This window comes from Centruroides sculpturatus, unplaced genomic scaffold, assembly GCF_000671375.1.
Source record: "Centruroides sculpturatus isolate CEXI.00-Female unplaced genomic scaffold, Cexi_2.0 scaffold50, whole genome shotgun sequence".
Classification (NCBI taxonomy): Eukaryota; Metazoa; Arthropoda; class Arachnida; order Scorpiones; family Buthidae; genus Centruroides; species Centruroides sculpturatus.
This window is the reverse complement of record NW_019384891.1, coordinates 651,035-666,023: the sequence shown is the minus strand read 5'-3', so window position 1 is coordinate 666,023 and position 14,989 is coordinate 651,035. Positions and strand designations below refer to the sequence as shown.

Here is a 14,989-nt window from a genome sequence, read left to right as displayed (position 1 = left end):
CATTGCTGTGGCAAATATGTCACAATATGTGTTTATCTCATGCACAAATAGTAATGTGGTTTGATTGTTTCAAATGTGGTCAGGAAACTCTCAAGAATGATGACTGAACATACAACTTCAGTTCAAAACAAGGAACTTATTGCCATGATGAGAGAATGGATTCAAGAGGATTGTTGTGCAACTGCAAGAATATTAGCATATGACTTCAGTGCCAGTACGAAGACAATTGACAGAATCTTAGTCGAAGATTTAGGCAAGTTTGCAGCTTTCAGAGCTTTAAAAAGAAGGGCATTTTTGTATTGTGAAAGAGTACAAGACAGGAGGAAAGAAATAAATAGAATAATAAGCATAGCCAAGACCCTAGGTTACCAAAAAAGTGAAATTCTGGGAATGGTTAGGAAGTATGAAGCAAACATCAAGAAAGGGTCTTTTAAAAATGCTCCCAATAGAATCGTAAAATTTACATATAATGAAAGTATGAATAGAGTCATGAAAGAGATTGCTCACAGAAAAGGTTTGAGGATGATTATAAAAAGGGCTCCTAATTTATACAAAATCCTCAGGAATTATAAGGATGATATAATGTCAGAAGAGAAAGCAGGGGTTTATAGAATTCCATATGAGAACATGCAATTGGGCATTAAAAAAGACTATATTGGAGTAACCACCAGGAGTTTAGTTCTTAGAATCAAGGAGTATAGTTATAATATCAGAAAGGGGTCTAATGCAACAATTTTATCCCGAATGGCGCAAGCACCAGGAGCTGTAGTCAAATGGAATGAGGTGACCATCATAAAACTTTTATCTTCTCCATCTTTGGCGTTGACAGCGGAAAGTTTCAGATTTATAGGAGTAAAATACAAGAAGGCTGTTTAAATGCGAGAGATGCAGAAAGTCTTCCCTCTGCACGGAAGTTTATAGTTAAGAAGTTTAATAAGAGCTCTAACCAATCAAAATAGTAGTTTTATTGCATGTGTTAGTAATTGCATTTATTAATACTTCTATGTACATTTTTTTACATTTTTATATATTTTTTTGTTTTTTATTTTTGTTTTATGTTACTCTGTTGGTTATTTAATACTTTAATTTATTTTAATTTTATCTTATTTAATTTTTATTTTGTATTCCATTGATGGAATCTTTTAATTCAAATGTGTTCTAAACCTGAGGATGGCCTGTGAATCAGGCTGAAAACGTTTGTTTCAAATAAATTATATTTCTCGGCAAGAATAAGGTGTTAGTTATATGTATAGTGATTTGCTGAGTACTTTATGATATTATGATTTAGGCAAGGTTGTCTGTCACTGCCCAATTTGTGTCACAAAAATGAGACAGCTAGATGGCTGAGGTGATTAACTTGTCCCATGTTGTTCCTGAGTATTTTTGTGTTGAAATCATTTGACCTGACCAGTTGACCCCAAATATACTCGTTTCTGCATCGGAACATTTTTGATACTAGATGTTGCTATGCGTCATAATTTTTATATTAAAACGAACTTTTGAAATATAATTTATTTTGTTTTTATATTTTTTAATATATTTATTTTGTTTGTGCAAAATAAAAAAAAAATTTTTAGTGATACAGTAGCCACAAGTATTATTTAAAAAAAATTTTGTTAGGCATTGACAAAAATTCAACATGGCGGCCACACACAACAAAGAAAAATTTCAACATGGGATTAACCTATTCCACGTTGAAATTTTTCTCCGTTGTGTGTGACCACCATGTTGAAATTTTTCTTCATTGCGTGTGGCCGCCATGTTGAATTTTTGTCAAGGTTAATGAGATTAATTTGATGAGATGGGATTAATTTAAGGTTAATTTCAATTAAGGTTAATTTCAACATGGGATAATCCTGAATTCCCAGCTTGCTGCTTGGGGATTCAGGATTGAATCCATATGAGCAACCCCAGGAATTTGAATTCTACATATTGTAAGTCTCAGATACACAAAGTCCCATCACTCACCATCTAGCTGCCCTTTGTGTGTCTGGCCAAACCCATGATGAGTAAAGAAAAAAAAGACCCTCTTAGTGCCCAAAGGACAGAAAGAGCCAAAAATGAAAAAACTAAAACTTAAAATATATACAGTATAAATTGCCATTGAGAGGACATATCCATGAATTTGCTTGTTACACTATATAGAAGTGCACAAATATTTATATTTAAATTTTTAAGCCATTAGACATTACAAGAAATGCCTAGTTTTGTTAGACAGATGCAGATATATACTCTCATTTCAACATCTGCATAAACCAGGTTAGCATTTTATAAATGGCAAATTTTAACATGTGTCTACAACATAGAAAAAAAACATAAAGAAAGTTTCAATTACATTGAAATATTAAAGATGTCATTTTATGTTATTAAGAGGTTTTATAAAGAACATTTATTTAATAATTCATTAAAAAATGAAGTTTTAAATAAAATTTTCAAATGTTTTAAGATTTTGAAGAATGTAAATGATGCTATATATAATTTAATGCAATATGATGTAGATTTGAGCAAACCAAGTGACAATACAGAAATTAGTTATTCTTCTATATCACTAATTAGATAGCTCAAATCTTGATTTCCTGGAAGAAGCACAATTTGCTTTCACAGATCTGTTCTCCACTTTTCTGTAATGCACTAAAGTCATAATTTTTAATAATATAGATATGTAATACAAGTTATATTTTAGATACACTTGTGTGTAAAATTTTTAAAATAAGATACTGTATATATTAGTGTATAAGTTGTTTTTTAAGAATGAAAAAAGCTTTCCAAAACTGGAGTTCAATACGTATGATGAATATTAAATGTAAACCTTTACTGTTTTTTGTCAAAGAATATCATACACTATATATATTTCAACTTTAGACTACCACTATACTATATACTTGGGGGTTAACTTATATGGTGGGCATAGTTTTAAACTAGAATTTTGAACTGAAAATCTTGAGGTCAACTTTTATATAATGGCATTTGCAGTTCTTCAAGTTGAATCTATTTATGATATGTTAGGTTAATATAAATTAAATGTAAATAAAACAAAATTTTATTTAAAATAATTTCTAGTATCTGAATTCATTAATATTTTTATAACTGAAATTTTTAGGCACAAACATTAGAAGATGAAATGAATCGAATAAATAAAAAATGTACAGAATTAGAAAATCAGAATATAGAATTGGTGAGTAAATTTTTAATAACAATATAAAATTAATTTTCAAAATATCTTTATTTAAAGTTACATATCTTTATTTAATGACTTTATTAAGTATCATTCACTTAGTTCAGTCATTGAATAATCAGTAATTGTTTCTTTAATAATTTACACATAATTTTTAAATTTCAGCAATAATTATGATATTTTCACTTAAATATAATTGGTTACATAGAAACATTATCACGTTTATACTTTACATTTAATTGTTTTTCTTCATTTTAAACAATTAAAATTTTTCAAACTCTTTTTAATATTTTAAAGAACTAATTCTGTTCATGTTCTTATTTTGTATAATGTAAATATCGAAACAAGAAATTTTTTATAGTTTTTGTTTTTTTTTTATTTTTAAAAATATTCTGTAATTTTCAGGAATAGAAAATATAGAATCATTTGAAAAAGTTATTTTAAAATATTTTTTAAATGTAAATATGAGTAATTTAACTTAAGAGTTATGATTCGAGTGATAAAATAGATTTGAAGTTTATTGTTTATTGCTCCGGCAGCATCGTTCTAATGGTCCAAGGGGATGCCACTTAGTTTAGCACCTGAAGAAGGCCTTGGTGGAGGCCAAAAATGATAGTAGGTTTGGTGTTGAATACAACACTGATAATAAAAGGTTTTGTGTGTGGCTATTTATTACTCAAGACAGTGTTAGTAATTAGAAGACGTTTATTTTGTGTTGAAGTTGTATTATTACTTGAATTGCTTTAATAATATATTTTTTAGCATAGTAATCTACAACTTAGAACAATGTGTACAGTTGAAACATATAACACATTCAAGAATGTGATTTATATTTTTCATTATTTTTACAAGAAATTCAAGTATAAGAAAATTTCCATTGGAACAAATAGATTATGGAAAATTTTTTATTATTAGTAATTTCATCTATATTTAAAATTTTTTCAATAAATATTTATTTCATCTTGTATCATATCCATCATTTCATATTAACTTTAAGTACCTTTGGTTAGAAACTTTACAGAAAAAATTTCAAGATATATTTTAAAGTTCAGTTTATTAGATTTTTTTTCCGAAAATTTAATTTAATGTCTGTATGGTTGTTTGTTAGATGAAATTATGCATTTAATGCTAATGTTAAATTATTAAATTATTTATTTAATTCTTTGTAATAATCAGTTCAATGAAATTGAAGTAAGTATAACTTAGACTAATAAAATTTAAATTTTATAATGAGATTTAAATATAAGTGTGTATATTTTTGACTGTTAGAGTTTAGAATTTTATGTAACTTTAATAGATAGATCAATTAGAAGATGAAAGAAAACAAAGAAAAGAAGAAACTCAGCTATTAGCACGAAAACTAGCAGAAAAAACTAAAACAGGTTAAGAATTTCAATATTTTATATCCATAAAAAGTTTTTCCTATAAATAAAACTAATCATTAAAAAATTTTTTAGTGGAGGATCTTACAGTTAAATTGGAAGATGCTGTAAATGAAAATAAAGTTACTAAAAGAAGGCATATAACTAGCATTAAGGTAAAAAAAAATAATTGAAAAGATACTTGCTGATATTTTTTCCATTTTTAAATTGAGGTTTTATTACAGGAACTGTCTAGGGAATTATTACAAGCAAAAAGGAGGTTGGAAAATTATGAAATTAATCACACAACTGGGGATTCAGTAAGTTTGGGATCAAGAACAAGTTCCACAGGATCACTTGATATTTTAACGAATAACAATGTTGCCAAAATATCAAATGATCAAAATCCTACTTCACATGCTGCTCCAGCTGTTACATTTAGTGGAGGAAAAATTCCAAGTTCACATTCTTCACAAACTAAAACATCTGAAACTAAAGTATGAAATTAATTTATTTATAAAATTCATCTTAAAAATACTGTGAAGACTAAAACTTGTTTTTTACAGGTGAACAGTCAAAATGCCTCCTTATCAAATAATTCGCCTCTTTCAGAAGTAAATAAGCAAATGTTAATTGAAAGAATTGTAAAATTACAAAGAAGTTTAGCAAGAAAAAATGAAAAAATTGAATTTCAAGAAGAACATATTAATCATTTAATCGATGAAATAAAAAAGAAAACAAGGTAGGAAATTAGTATAACTTTTTAAATAATTAATAGATAAAAAATGTATATCAATTAGTTGTAATATATTGATTTTATTAAGCATAACAGCAATAAATACATTTGCATAAATTGCATAAGTTGTGACTATAACATAACAATGAGATAACTTAGAGTTATCTCATTGTTATATTGCTTACTCTTAAATAAGAATATTGTATGTAGTCTTTTAATAAAAGAATCTTTTATAAACTGTATATGTCACTGATACATTGATATGTGTTGCTATATTATTCATATGATAACAATTTATAACAAGAAATTATTTTAAAAATTTTTAAATAGAATTCTTACCAAAGTGTGTAGTTACAGGTTGTGTTATCAGTGATACTTACTTTCAATGTACTACTAAACATTTGAAAATTGAAATTTCAATATTCAAGATCCTTTCAAAAATATTTCATTCATAAAATTTGCCATATTAGAAATTAAGTTTATGTCAGGGTTTGGATATGATGAAGGGTAATGTCGAAGGTAACACAAAGAAAGTGGAGAGAACTAGGAAGCGATGTCCATTAGACCACAGCACACATTCCAAACTAAACTATACTCAACCAGAGTACAACTCCCTTGACGAACATAACTCAACAGACCCCACACATAGCAGAGGGGAGGGCGCGACGATCACAAAGACAAAGGTCACATACACAACTTTCTAACACCCTCTCTATCGGTGTGCCCGGAGTCTGCGTATACACTGAAACTTATCATTTGATAATTTTTTTTTTTTTGAAGCACTGTCGTATCCATTATGATATATATTGATATATACACACACACATACATCGTGTTATCTGTCTTCAGTATTGTAAATAGTTACCGGTGGTTCTACCTAGGCTTTGTTTAGTCCAAGCAGCTTGACGTTTGCTTCATGTTTGCTTCTCGGAAGGGCCTTCGTTAGCACATCCGCTTTCATCTCTGTGGTGGGGATGTATTCTGTTTTAATTTCCCCCTTTTCTTGAGCTTCACGGGAGAAGTGATACCTGATGTCAATGTGTTTACTTCTCCCATGATGAACCGTGTTTTTGCTTAGCTGAATAGCGCTCTGACTGTCACAGTAAACTATCGTCGGCGTATTCACGTAACTTTCAAATTGCATTTCTCTTAGCATCCTTCTCATATGGATGACTTCCTTGGTCACGTCGGATAGGGCCATGTACTCCGCCTCCATCGTCGAAAGCGCAACAGATCTTTGTTTTTTTGATTCCCAGCTGATAGGTCCGTTCGCTAGAATTATTATGTTGCCTGATGAAGACTTCCGGTCGTCAGTATCTCCTGCCCAATCTGAGTCCACATGTGCGCACAGCTTCTGATCGCACTTCTCGTAGTGTAGACCGTAATTTACAGTTGCTTGAATGTATCGGAGTACTCTCTTGGCCATTTTCCAATGAACGATACCTGGATTAGAGCAGAAACGGCTTAACATGCTAGCTGCAAATGCCAGATCTGGGCGTGTCGAGTTCGCCAGATAAAGGAGTCCGCCGATAAGTTCTCTGTATGGTTTTCCTTTCATTTCATTCGTTTCGCTTTCTGACTGCGGAGCCATCTCTTTTGTTAGTTTTTGATTTGATTCGATCGGTGTTGAAACTGGTCTACATGCTTGCATATTAAATTTTTTTAGAAGATCTTTAGCGTACTTTTCTTGAGTCAGTTTCATCTTTCCGGTAGTCCCCTCTCTTTCTATTCGTATTCCCAGAACTTCACTTGCTACACCCAAATCCTTCATTTTGAATTCTTTCTGAAGGATGTGTTTGATTTTTGTTATCATCTCTAAGTTGCGTGAGGCAATTAGCATGTCATCAACATAAACTATGATGATAACATTGTCCCTGCCTTCATTTTGGGTGTAAGCGCAAGGATCCGAACTCGTTCTCTTCATGCCTATACTTAGGAGGTAGCTGTCTAGTCGCTTGTACCATTCGCGTCCTGCTTGTTTTAATCCGTATAGGGGTTTAGTTAATCGGCACACCTTATCTTCTCCTCCTTTTGTTTTGAAATGCTCTGGTTGCTCCATATATATTTCTTCCGTTAAGTCACCTTGTATGAAAGCCGTAATTACGTCCATTTGGTGCACATGCATTTCGTTCTCCACACACCCAGCGAGGAATGCTCGGATCGTTTCATATCTTGCTACTGGAGCGAACACTTCTTCAAAGTCAATTCCTTCTCTCTGTTGGTATCCACATGCAACTAACCTGGCTTTATAGCGATCGACGGTGCCATCCTGTTTTCTTTTTATTTTATACACCCATTTATTTGAAATTATTTTTCTGTCCTTTGGGCGTGGGACTAATTCCCATGTATTATTTTCCATTAAAGACTTATATTCCGAATCCATGGCATTTAACCATTCCTCTCTATCTTCTCGGCTTAATGCTTCTGTTACACTTGTAGGATCTGGCAATTCGTCACATTTTGCGATATCTGCTGTTTCATTATACACCTTCTTTGGTCTTCCAGGTTTTCCACTTTTAATTAATCGTGGGCGTCCCGCTTTGCGTTTTGGTTGCGGATCTAATGTTCCATCATTATGTGAGGGGATATCTTCGTTTTGCATGTCAGCGGAAGGGACATTACTCTCATCAACTTCGATGTTTTTTATGGTTGGTATTAAATTTAAAGGCGCACTAAATAAGTCCTGTTCGTTTTCGGTTTCTAGTTTTTCGAAGAAGCGCACATCTCGAGCCTTTATGACAGTTTTAGTGCCTTTCTCCCATAGTCGGTACGCCTTTGACTCTTGTGAGTAGCCAACTAGAATGTATTCCTTTCCCTTTGGCTCAAATTTATTTCTCTTCTGTCCCTTTTGCAGAGCAATTGCTTTACTACCGAAAATTCTTACAAATCCAACGTAAGGTTTATTTCCAGTCCATAGTTCGAGTGGAGTTTCTTTTTCTAAGGCTTTGCTGGGACAACGATTTCTTATGTAGGCTGCTGTGTTGATAGCCTCTGCCCATAGACTCTGAGGTACATTGGATTGAATCATCATGCATCTCGCCATCTCAACGAGAATTCTGTTTGCTCGTTCGGCTATTCCTTTTTGTTGGGGAGTATGCTCGATTGTCAACTGTCTCCTTATTCCTTTTTCTCCAAGATAATTGGTAAATTCTTTTGACAAGTATTCTTTTGCGTTGTCAGTACGAAGCCTTTTGATTCTTTGACCAGTTTCGTTTTTGACTCTTTCCTTGTATTGTTTAAATGCATTGAGTACTTCAGATCGGTGTCTGAGCATTGCTACTTCGACGTAGCGTGTTTTGTTGTCAATGAACGTCACAAAATACTTAGAGCCGCCTAGGGATTCCACATTCATTGGACCACATATGTCAGAATGGACTAATCCCAGTATACTTTTCTCTCTCGTGTTGGATGACTTAAAGGGTAATTGATGAATCTTACCTTTGCAGCATGTTTCACAGTCAATTTTGTCTTGGATTTGTTTCAATGTTATTCCATCTACCATTTTTTTGCTTGCTAGTTTCTTTAGATCGTTGATGTTTAGATGACCAAGTCGTTGATGCCCAAGATCCTTTCAAAAATATTTCATTCATAAAATTTGCCATATTAGAAATTAAGTTTATGTCAGGGTTTGGATATGATGAAGGGTAATGTCGAAGGTAACACAAAGAAAGTGGAGAGAACTAGGAAGCGATGTCCATTAGACCACAGCACACATTCCAAACTAAACTATACTCAACCAGAGTACAACTCCCTTGACGAACATAACTCAACAGACCCCACACATAGCAGAGGGGAGGGCGCGACGATCACCAAAGACAAAGGTCACATACACAACTTTCTAACACCCTCTCTATCGGTGTGCCCAGAGTCTGCATATACACTGAAACTTATCATTTGATATTTTTTTTTTTTTTTTGGAAGCACTGTCGTATCCATTATGATATATATTGATATATACACATACACATACATCGTGTTATCTGTCTTCAGTATTGTAAATAGTTACCGGTGGTTCTACCTAGGCTTTGTTTAGTCCAAGCAGCTTGACGTTTGCTTCATGTTTGCTTCTCGGAAGGGCCTTCGTTAGCACATCCGCTTTCATCTCTGTGGTGGGGATGTATTCTGTTTTAATTTCCCCCTTTTCTTGAGCTTCACGGGAGAAGTGATACCTGATGTCAATGTGTTTACTTCTCCCATGATGAACCGTGTTTTTGCTTAGCTGAATAGCGCTCTGACTGTCACAGTAAACTATCGTCGGCGTATTCACGTAACTTTCAAATTGCATTTCTCTTAGCATCCTTCTCATATGGATGACTTCCTTGGTCACGTCGGATAGGGCCATGTACTCCGCCTCCATCGTCGAAAGCGCAACAGATCTTTGTTTTTTTGATTCCCAGCTGATAGGTCCGTTCGCTAGAATTATTATGTTGCCTGATGAAGACTTCCGGTCGTCAGTATCTCCTGCCCAATCTGAGTCCACATGTGCGCACAGCTTCTGATCGCACTTCTCGTAGTGTAGACCGTAATTTACAGTTGCTTGAATGTATCGGAGTACTCTCTTGGCCATTTTCCAATGAACGATACCTGGATTAGAACAGAAACGGCTTAACATGCTAGCTGCAAATGCCAGATCTGGGCGTGTCGAGTTCGCCAGATAAAGGAGTCCGCCGATAAGTTCTCTGTATGGTTTTCCTTTCATTTCATTCGTTTCGCTTTCTGACTGCGGAGCCATCTCTTTTGTTAGTTTTTGATTTGATTCGATCGGTGTTGAAACTGGTCTACATGCTTGCATATTAAATTTTTTTAGAAGATCTTTAGCGTACTTTTCTTGAGTCAGTTTCATCTTTCCGGTAGTCCCCTCTCTTTCTATTCGTATTCCCAGAACTTCACTTGCTACACCCAAATCCTTCATTTTGAATTCTTTCTGAAGGATGTGTTTGATTTTTGTTATCATCTCTAAGTTGCGTGAGGCAATTAGCATGTCATCAACATAAACTATGATGATAACATTGTCCCTGCCTTCATTTTGGGTGTAAGCGCAAGGATCCGAACTCGTTCTCTTCATGCCTATACTTAGGAGGTAGCTGTCTAGTCGCTTGTACCATTCGCGTCCTGCTTGTTTTAATCCGTATAGGGGTTTAGTTAATCGGCACACCTTATCTTCTCCTCCTTTTGTTTTGAAATGCTCTGGTTGCTCCATATATATTTCTTCCGTTAAGTCACCTTGTATGAAAGCCGTAATTACGTCCATTTGGTGCACATGCATTTCGTTTTCCACACACCCAGCGAGGAATGCTCGGATCGTTTCATATCTTGCTACTGGAGCGAACACTTCTTCAAAGTCAATTCCTTCTCTCTGTTGGTATCCACATGCAACTAACCTGGCTTTATAGCGATCGACGGTGCCATCCTGTTTTCTTTTTATTTTATACACCCATTTATTTGAAATTATTTTTCTGTCCTTTGGGCGTGGGACTAATTCCCATGTATTATTTTCCATTAAAGACTTATATTCCGAATCCATGGCATTTAACCATTCCTCTCTATCTTCTCGGCTTAATGCTTCTGTTACACTTGTAGGATCTGGCAATTCGTCACATTTTGCGATATCTGCTGTTTCATTATACACCTTCTTTGGTCTTCCAGGTTTTCCACTTTTAATTAATCGTGGGCGTCCCGCTTTGCGTTTTGGTTGCGGATCTAATGTTCCATCATTATGTGAGGGGATATCTTCGTTTTGCATGTCAGCGGAAGGGACATTACTCTCATCAACTTCGATGTTTTTTATGGTTGGTATTAAATTTAAAGGCGCACTAAATAAGTCCTGTTCGTTTTCGGTTTCTAGTTTTTCGAAGAAGCGCACATCTCGAGCCTTTATGACAGTTTTAGTGCCTTTCTCCCATAGTCGGTACGCCTTTGACTCTTGTGAGTAGCCAACTAGAATGTATTCCTTTCCCTTTGGCTCAAATTTATTTCTCTTCTGTCCCTTTTGCAGAGCAATTGCTTTACTACCGAAAATTCTTACAAATCCAACGTAAGGTTTATTTCCAGTCCATAGTTCGAGTGGAGTTTCTTTTTCTAAGGCTTTGCTGGGACAACGATTTCTTATGTAGGCTGCTGTGTTGATAGCCTCTGCCCATAGACTCTGAGGTACATTGGATTGAATCATCATGCATCTCGCCATCTCAACGAGAGTTCTGTTTGCTCGTTCGGCTATTCCGTTTTGTTGGGGAGTATGCTCGACTGTCAACTGTCTCCTTATTCCTTTTTCTCCAAGATAATTGGTAAATTCTTTTGACAAGTATTCTTTTGCGTTGTCAGTACGAAGCCTTTTGATTCTTTGACCAGTTTCGTTTTCGACTCTTTCCTTGTATCGTTTAAATGCTTCGAGTACTTCAGATCGGTGTCTGAGCATTGCTACTTCGACATAGCGTGTTTTGTCGTCAATGAATGTCACAAAATACTTAGAACCGCCTAGGGATTCCACACTCATTGGACCACATATGTCAGAATGGACTAATCCCAGTATACTTTTCTCTCTCGTGTTGGATGACTTAAAGGGTAATTGATGAATCTTACCTTTGCAGCATGTTTCACAGTCAATTTTGTCTTGGGTTTGTTTCAATGTTATTCCATCTACCATTTTTTTGCTTGCTAGTTTCTTTAGATCGTTGATGTTTAGATGACCAAGTCGTTGATGCCATCTCAAAAGATTGTCACTTTCTTCTACATTCAATACTGCGTCAGATCTAGTTTCTACTACGTATAGCTGATCTCTTTTCTTTGCTATCAAGGCGATGGAACCATCTTGGCGAGTAACAGTTGCAGATTCTCTTTTGAATGTGACAGAATATCCATGTTCTGTAATTTTAGGTACAGATATCAAGTTGTTTCTCAAATCTGGAACGGCTATCACGTCTTGTAGCTTGATTGTATTATTGGTGTTGTTGACACGCACGCTTATATTAATTGTTCCAGTTCCAACGGATCTTAATGCATCTTTTCCTGCAGTTTGTATTTCTTTGTGATCTTGATTTATCTCTGTAAATTTCGTACAGTCGCTACACATATGTGCGGTTGCTCCGCTATCAAGACACCAGTCTGTTGAGTTTAGAGGTTGAGCCGTTTGTACTGTGACCGCCATAGCGTCATTCTTTTTGCGTGTATTGTTCCTTTGCGAATATCTGTTATTACTTCTACACTCAGCTGCACGGTGGCCCGGTTTAGCGCATATGTAACATGTTCCTGTGAATTGTGAAGAAGAACGACTATTTCCTTTTGGGTAGTTTTGTCGGAAGGAACTTTTCTTTTGTTTCGATCCTATGTACAGAGCACTTTGTTCGACTAAAGATTCTTGCTTCTCTTGTCGTCTTACTTCTTCTTCAATTAATTTTATTTTTAATAATTCAGGTTTCGGTATGTCGTCTCTGGACTCGATGGCAATTCGAAATGTCTCGTATTCATCGGGCAATGAATTTAGTAACATTATAGATAGTAACTCACTTGGAATTGGGATACCCGCTTCTTCTAATTGTTCAGCCTTTTCCATAAATTCACTTACATGTCTCGACATTGATTGTTCAGTTCCCTTTTTCATCTGATAAAGTTGTTTGTATAGCACTGCCTTTTTAATTGGACCTTTCGATTTATGTATCCTTTCCAATTCATCCCATGCTTCTTTGGAAGTTTCTGCCCTCTTTATATGGCTCAACTGGTTCTGCTTAACGCCTAGTAAGATTAATGCTAAAGCCTTTTCATCTTTTGTTTGCCAATCTATTCGGCCAGGATCGGTATCTGGTTTTTCTATGGATCCATTTACGTACGACCAAAGTTCATTGCAAACAAGTATGCTACGCATTTGTAGCTTCCACGATTCGTAGTTGCCATCATCGAGTTTATCAACATGCTGTGTCCCCACACTATTCATGGCGTTGCTCTTTGTTCAGACGGGTTATGCCTTTCGTAAGCAAACAAGTATATATCACTTACTTGAATCTCCAATTAGATGTTTTTCGTATGGTAAACCTCGATCATTAAACCCTTAAACCAACCACGCTCTGCTACCATGTCAGGGTTTGGATATGATGAAGGGTAATGTCGAAGGTAACACAAAGAAAGTGGAGAGAACTAGGAAGCGATGTCCGTTAGACCACAGCACACATTCCAAACTAAACTATACTCAACCAGAGTACAACTCCCTTGACGAACATAACTCAACAGACCCCACACACAGCAGAGGGGAGGGCGCGACGATCACAAAGACAAAGGTCACATACACAACTTTCTAACAGTTTAAAATATTTGTAATTCCATGAAATCAATTTTTCTAGCATGACAATTATGAAAAATTTCTAGAGAAACTTTAAATGAATTCATATAAAGAGTTTGATAGAGAAATCTAATTATTTTCAGAAATCACTTATAAATTTTTGCAATAGCTATCAAGTTATTAGAAGACTTATCATTGTTTTGTTTATTTAATAATATAACTGAAAACTGTTTTATAAATTACTGTACTGTACATTCATTTCCAGAATCATACAAAGCTATATTATAAGAGAAGAAGCTGGTGCATTGGCAACTAACACTATGGATCAAAATAAAGTAAGTTTATTTATATTTGTAGTATTTAATAATAAATTATAATTGAAGTCTTTACTACAGAAAAACAAATCATTTCCAAACTAAAAATGTTATTTTGATTATTCACAAATTTATTACAGATAAATAAGTAGTGTGCACTAACACATCAGCATAACTGGCCATAGTTTGTGGCTTCTTCTCATTGCTCATTACAAAATTATACATATAAACAAAAATATTTATTATGTCTGTAAAAAAATTGTGCTTAAAATGGCTCTGAAAATGAGTATTATTATATAAGCACATTAAAAATCTAAAACATTTCTCTTAGATAAGTGAACAGAAATATCTTAGCTAAAGAATTATTGGAATATTTAACAACATATTTTTATCTTATCCAAAGTGACATTATTAAAATTTTATTTTGAAATCATAAAAATTAAAGTAAATTCCTCATTGACAGTATGAACTATCAATACATATTATTTATAATATGTATACTTATAGAACATATAATAATATGTTCTATAAGTAACATATTATTATATGTTACTTATAGAACTTTATTGGAGATGTTCATTAATGAAAAACCATTAAAAAAGTAATTTATCAATTAATTTAAAATCATGGATTTATTGTATATATTTTAGAGAGGTAGCCAATCTATACTAATATTATAAAGAGGTAATGTTTTTAAGTTTGCTTGCAGCAGGTAATCTCCAAAATTACTCATCCGATTTCAAAAATTCTTTCACCAATATTTAGAATGGAACCTCAGGGTGGACATAGACTGTATATTATTCCGTTAAACATTCATATAAATTAAAATATATAATCTAGGTTAAGGCTTTTATGTCCAACAGATGGCGCTACGAGTAAGACGACCTAAGTTTGCTTTTCTGTGAAAATGAACTAAAGCAGATCATCATCTATCTATCTATATAAATAAAAATGTAATGTTCGTTTGTTCCTACCGATTCCTTTGAAATTTCGACACAACACTGCATTCCAATACGCATGTGTTTTTATATAATATACATGTCAAAATTCCCCCCACTGAAGGGAGATGGTTAGGATTAAGGCTTACCGTAAAGAACTCTGCTTCTATTTATACTATTTTAGATGCGGTTTTTT

General features: G+C 34.0%; 1 protein-coding gene across 3 annotated transcripts in view; it reads left to right on the top strand.

The window, feature by feature from the left end:
* LOC111631245 (coiled-coil domain-containing protein 186-like) overlaps nt 1-14,989 on the top strand; it is a 69,768-nt gene that overhangs the window by 41,667 nt on the left and 13,112 nt on the right. For all 3 annotated transcript variants that reach the window (XM_023375460.1, XM_023375459.1, XM_023375461.1), the window contains 6 exons: nt 3,101-3,175; nt 4,473-4,557; nt 4,633-4,712; nt 4,782-5,033; nt 5,103-5,278; nt 13,807-13,876. In XM_023375460.1, the coding sequence (XP_023231228.1) occupies nt 3,101-3,175; nt 4,473-4,557; nt 4,633-4,712; nt 4,782-5,033; nt 5,103-5,278; nt 13,807-13,876 (738 nt within the window). The remainder of the gene's footprint in view (nt 1-3,100; nt 3,176-4,472; nt 4,558-4,632; nt 4,713-4,781; nt 5,034-5,102; nt 5,279-13,806; nt 13,877-14,989) is intronic.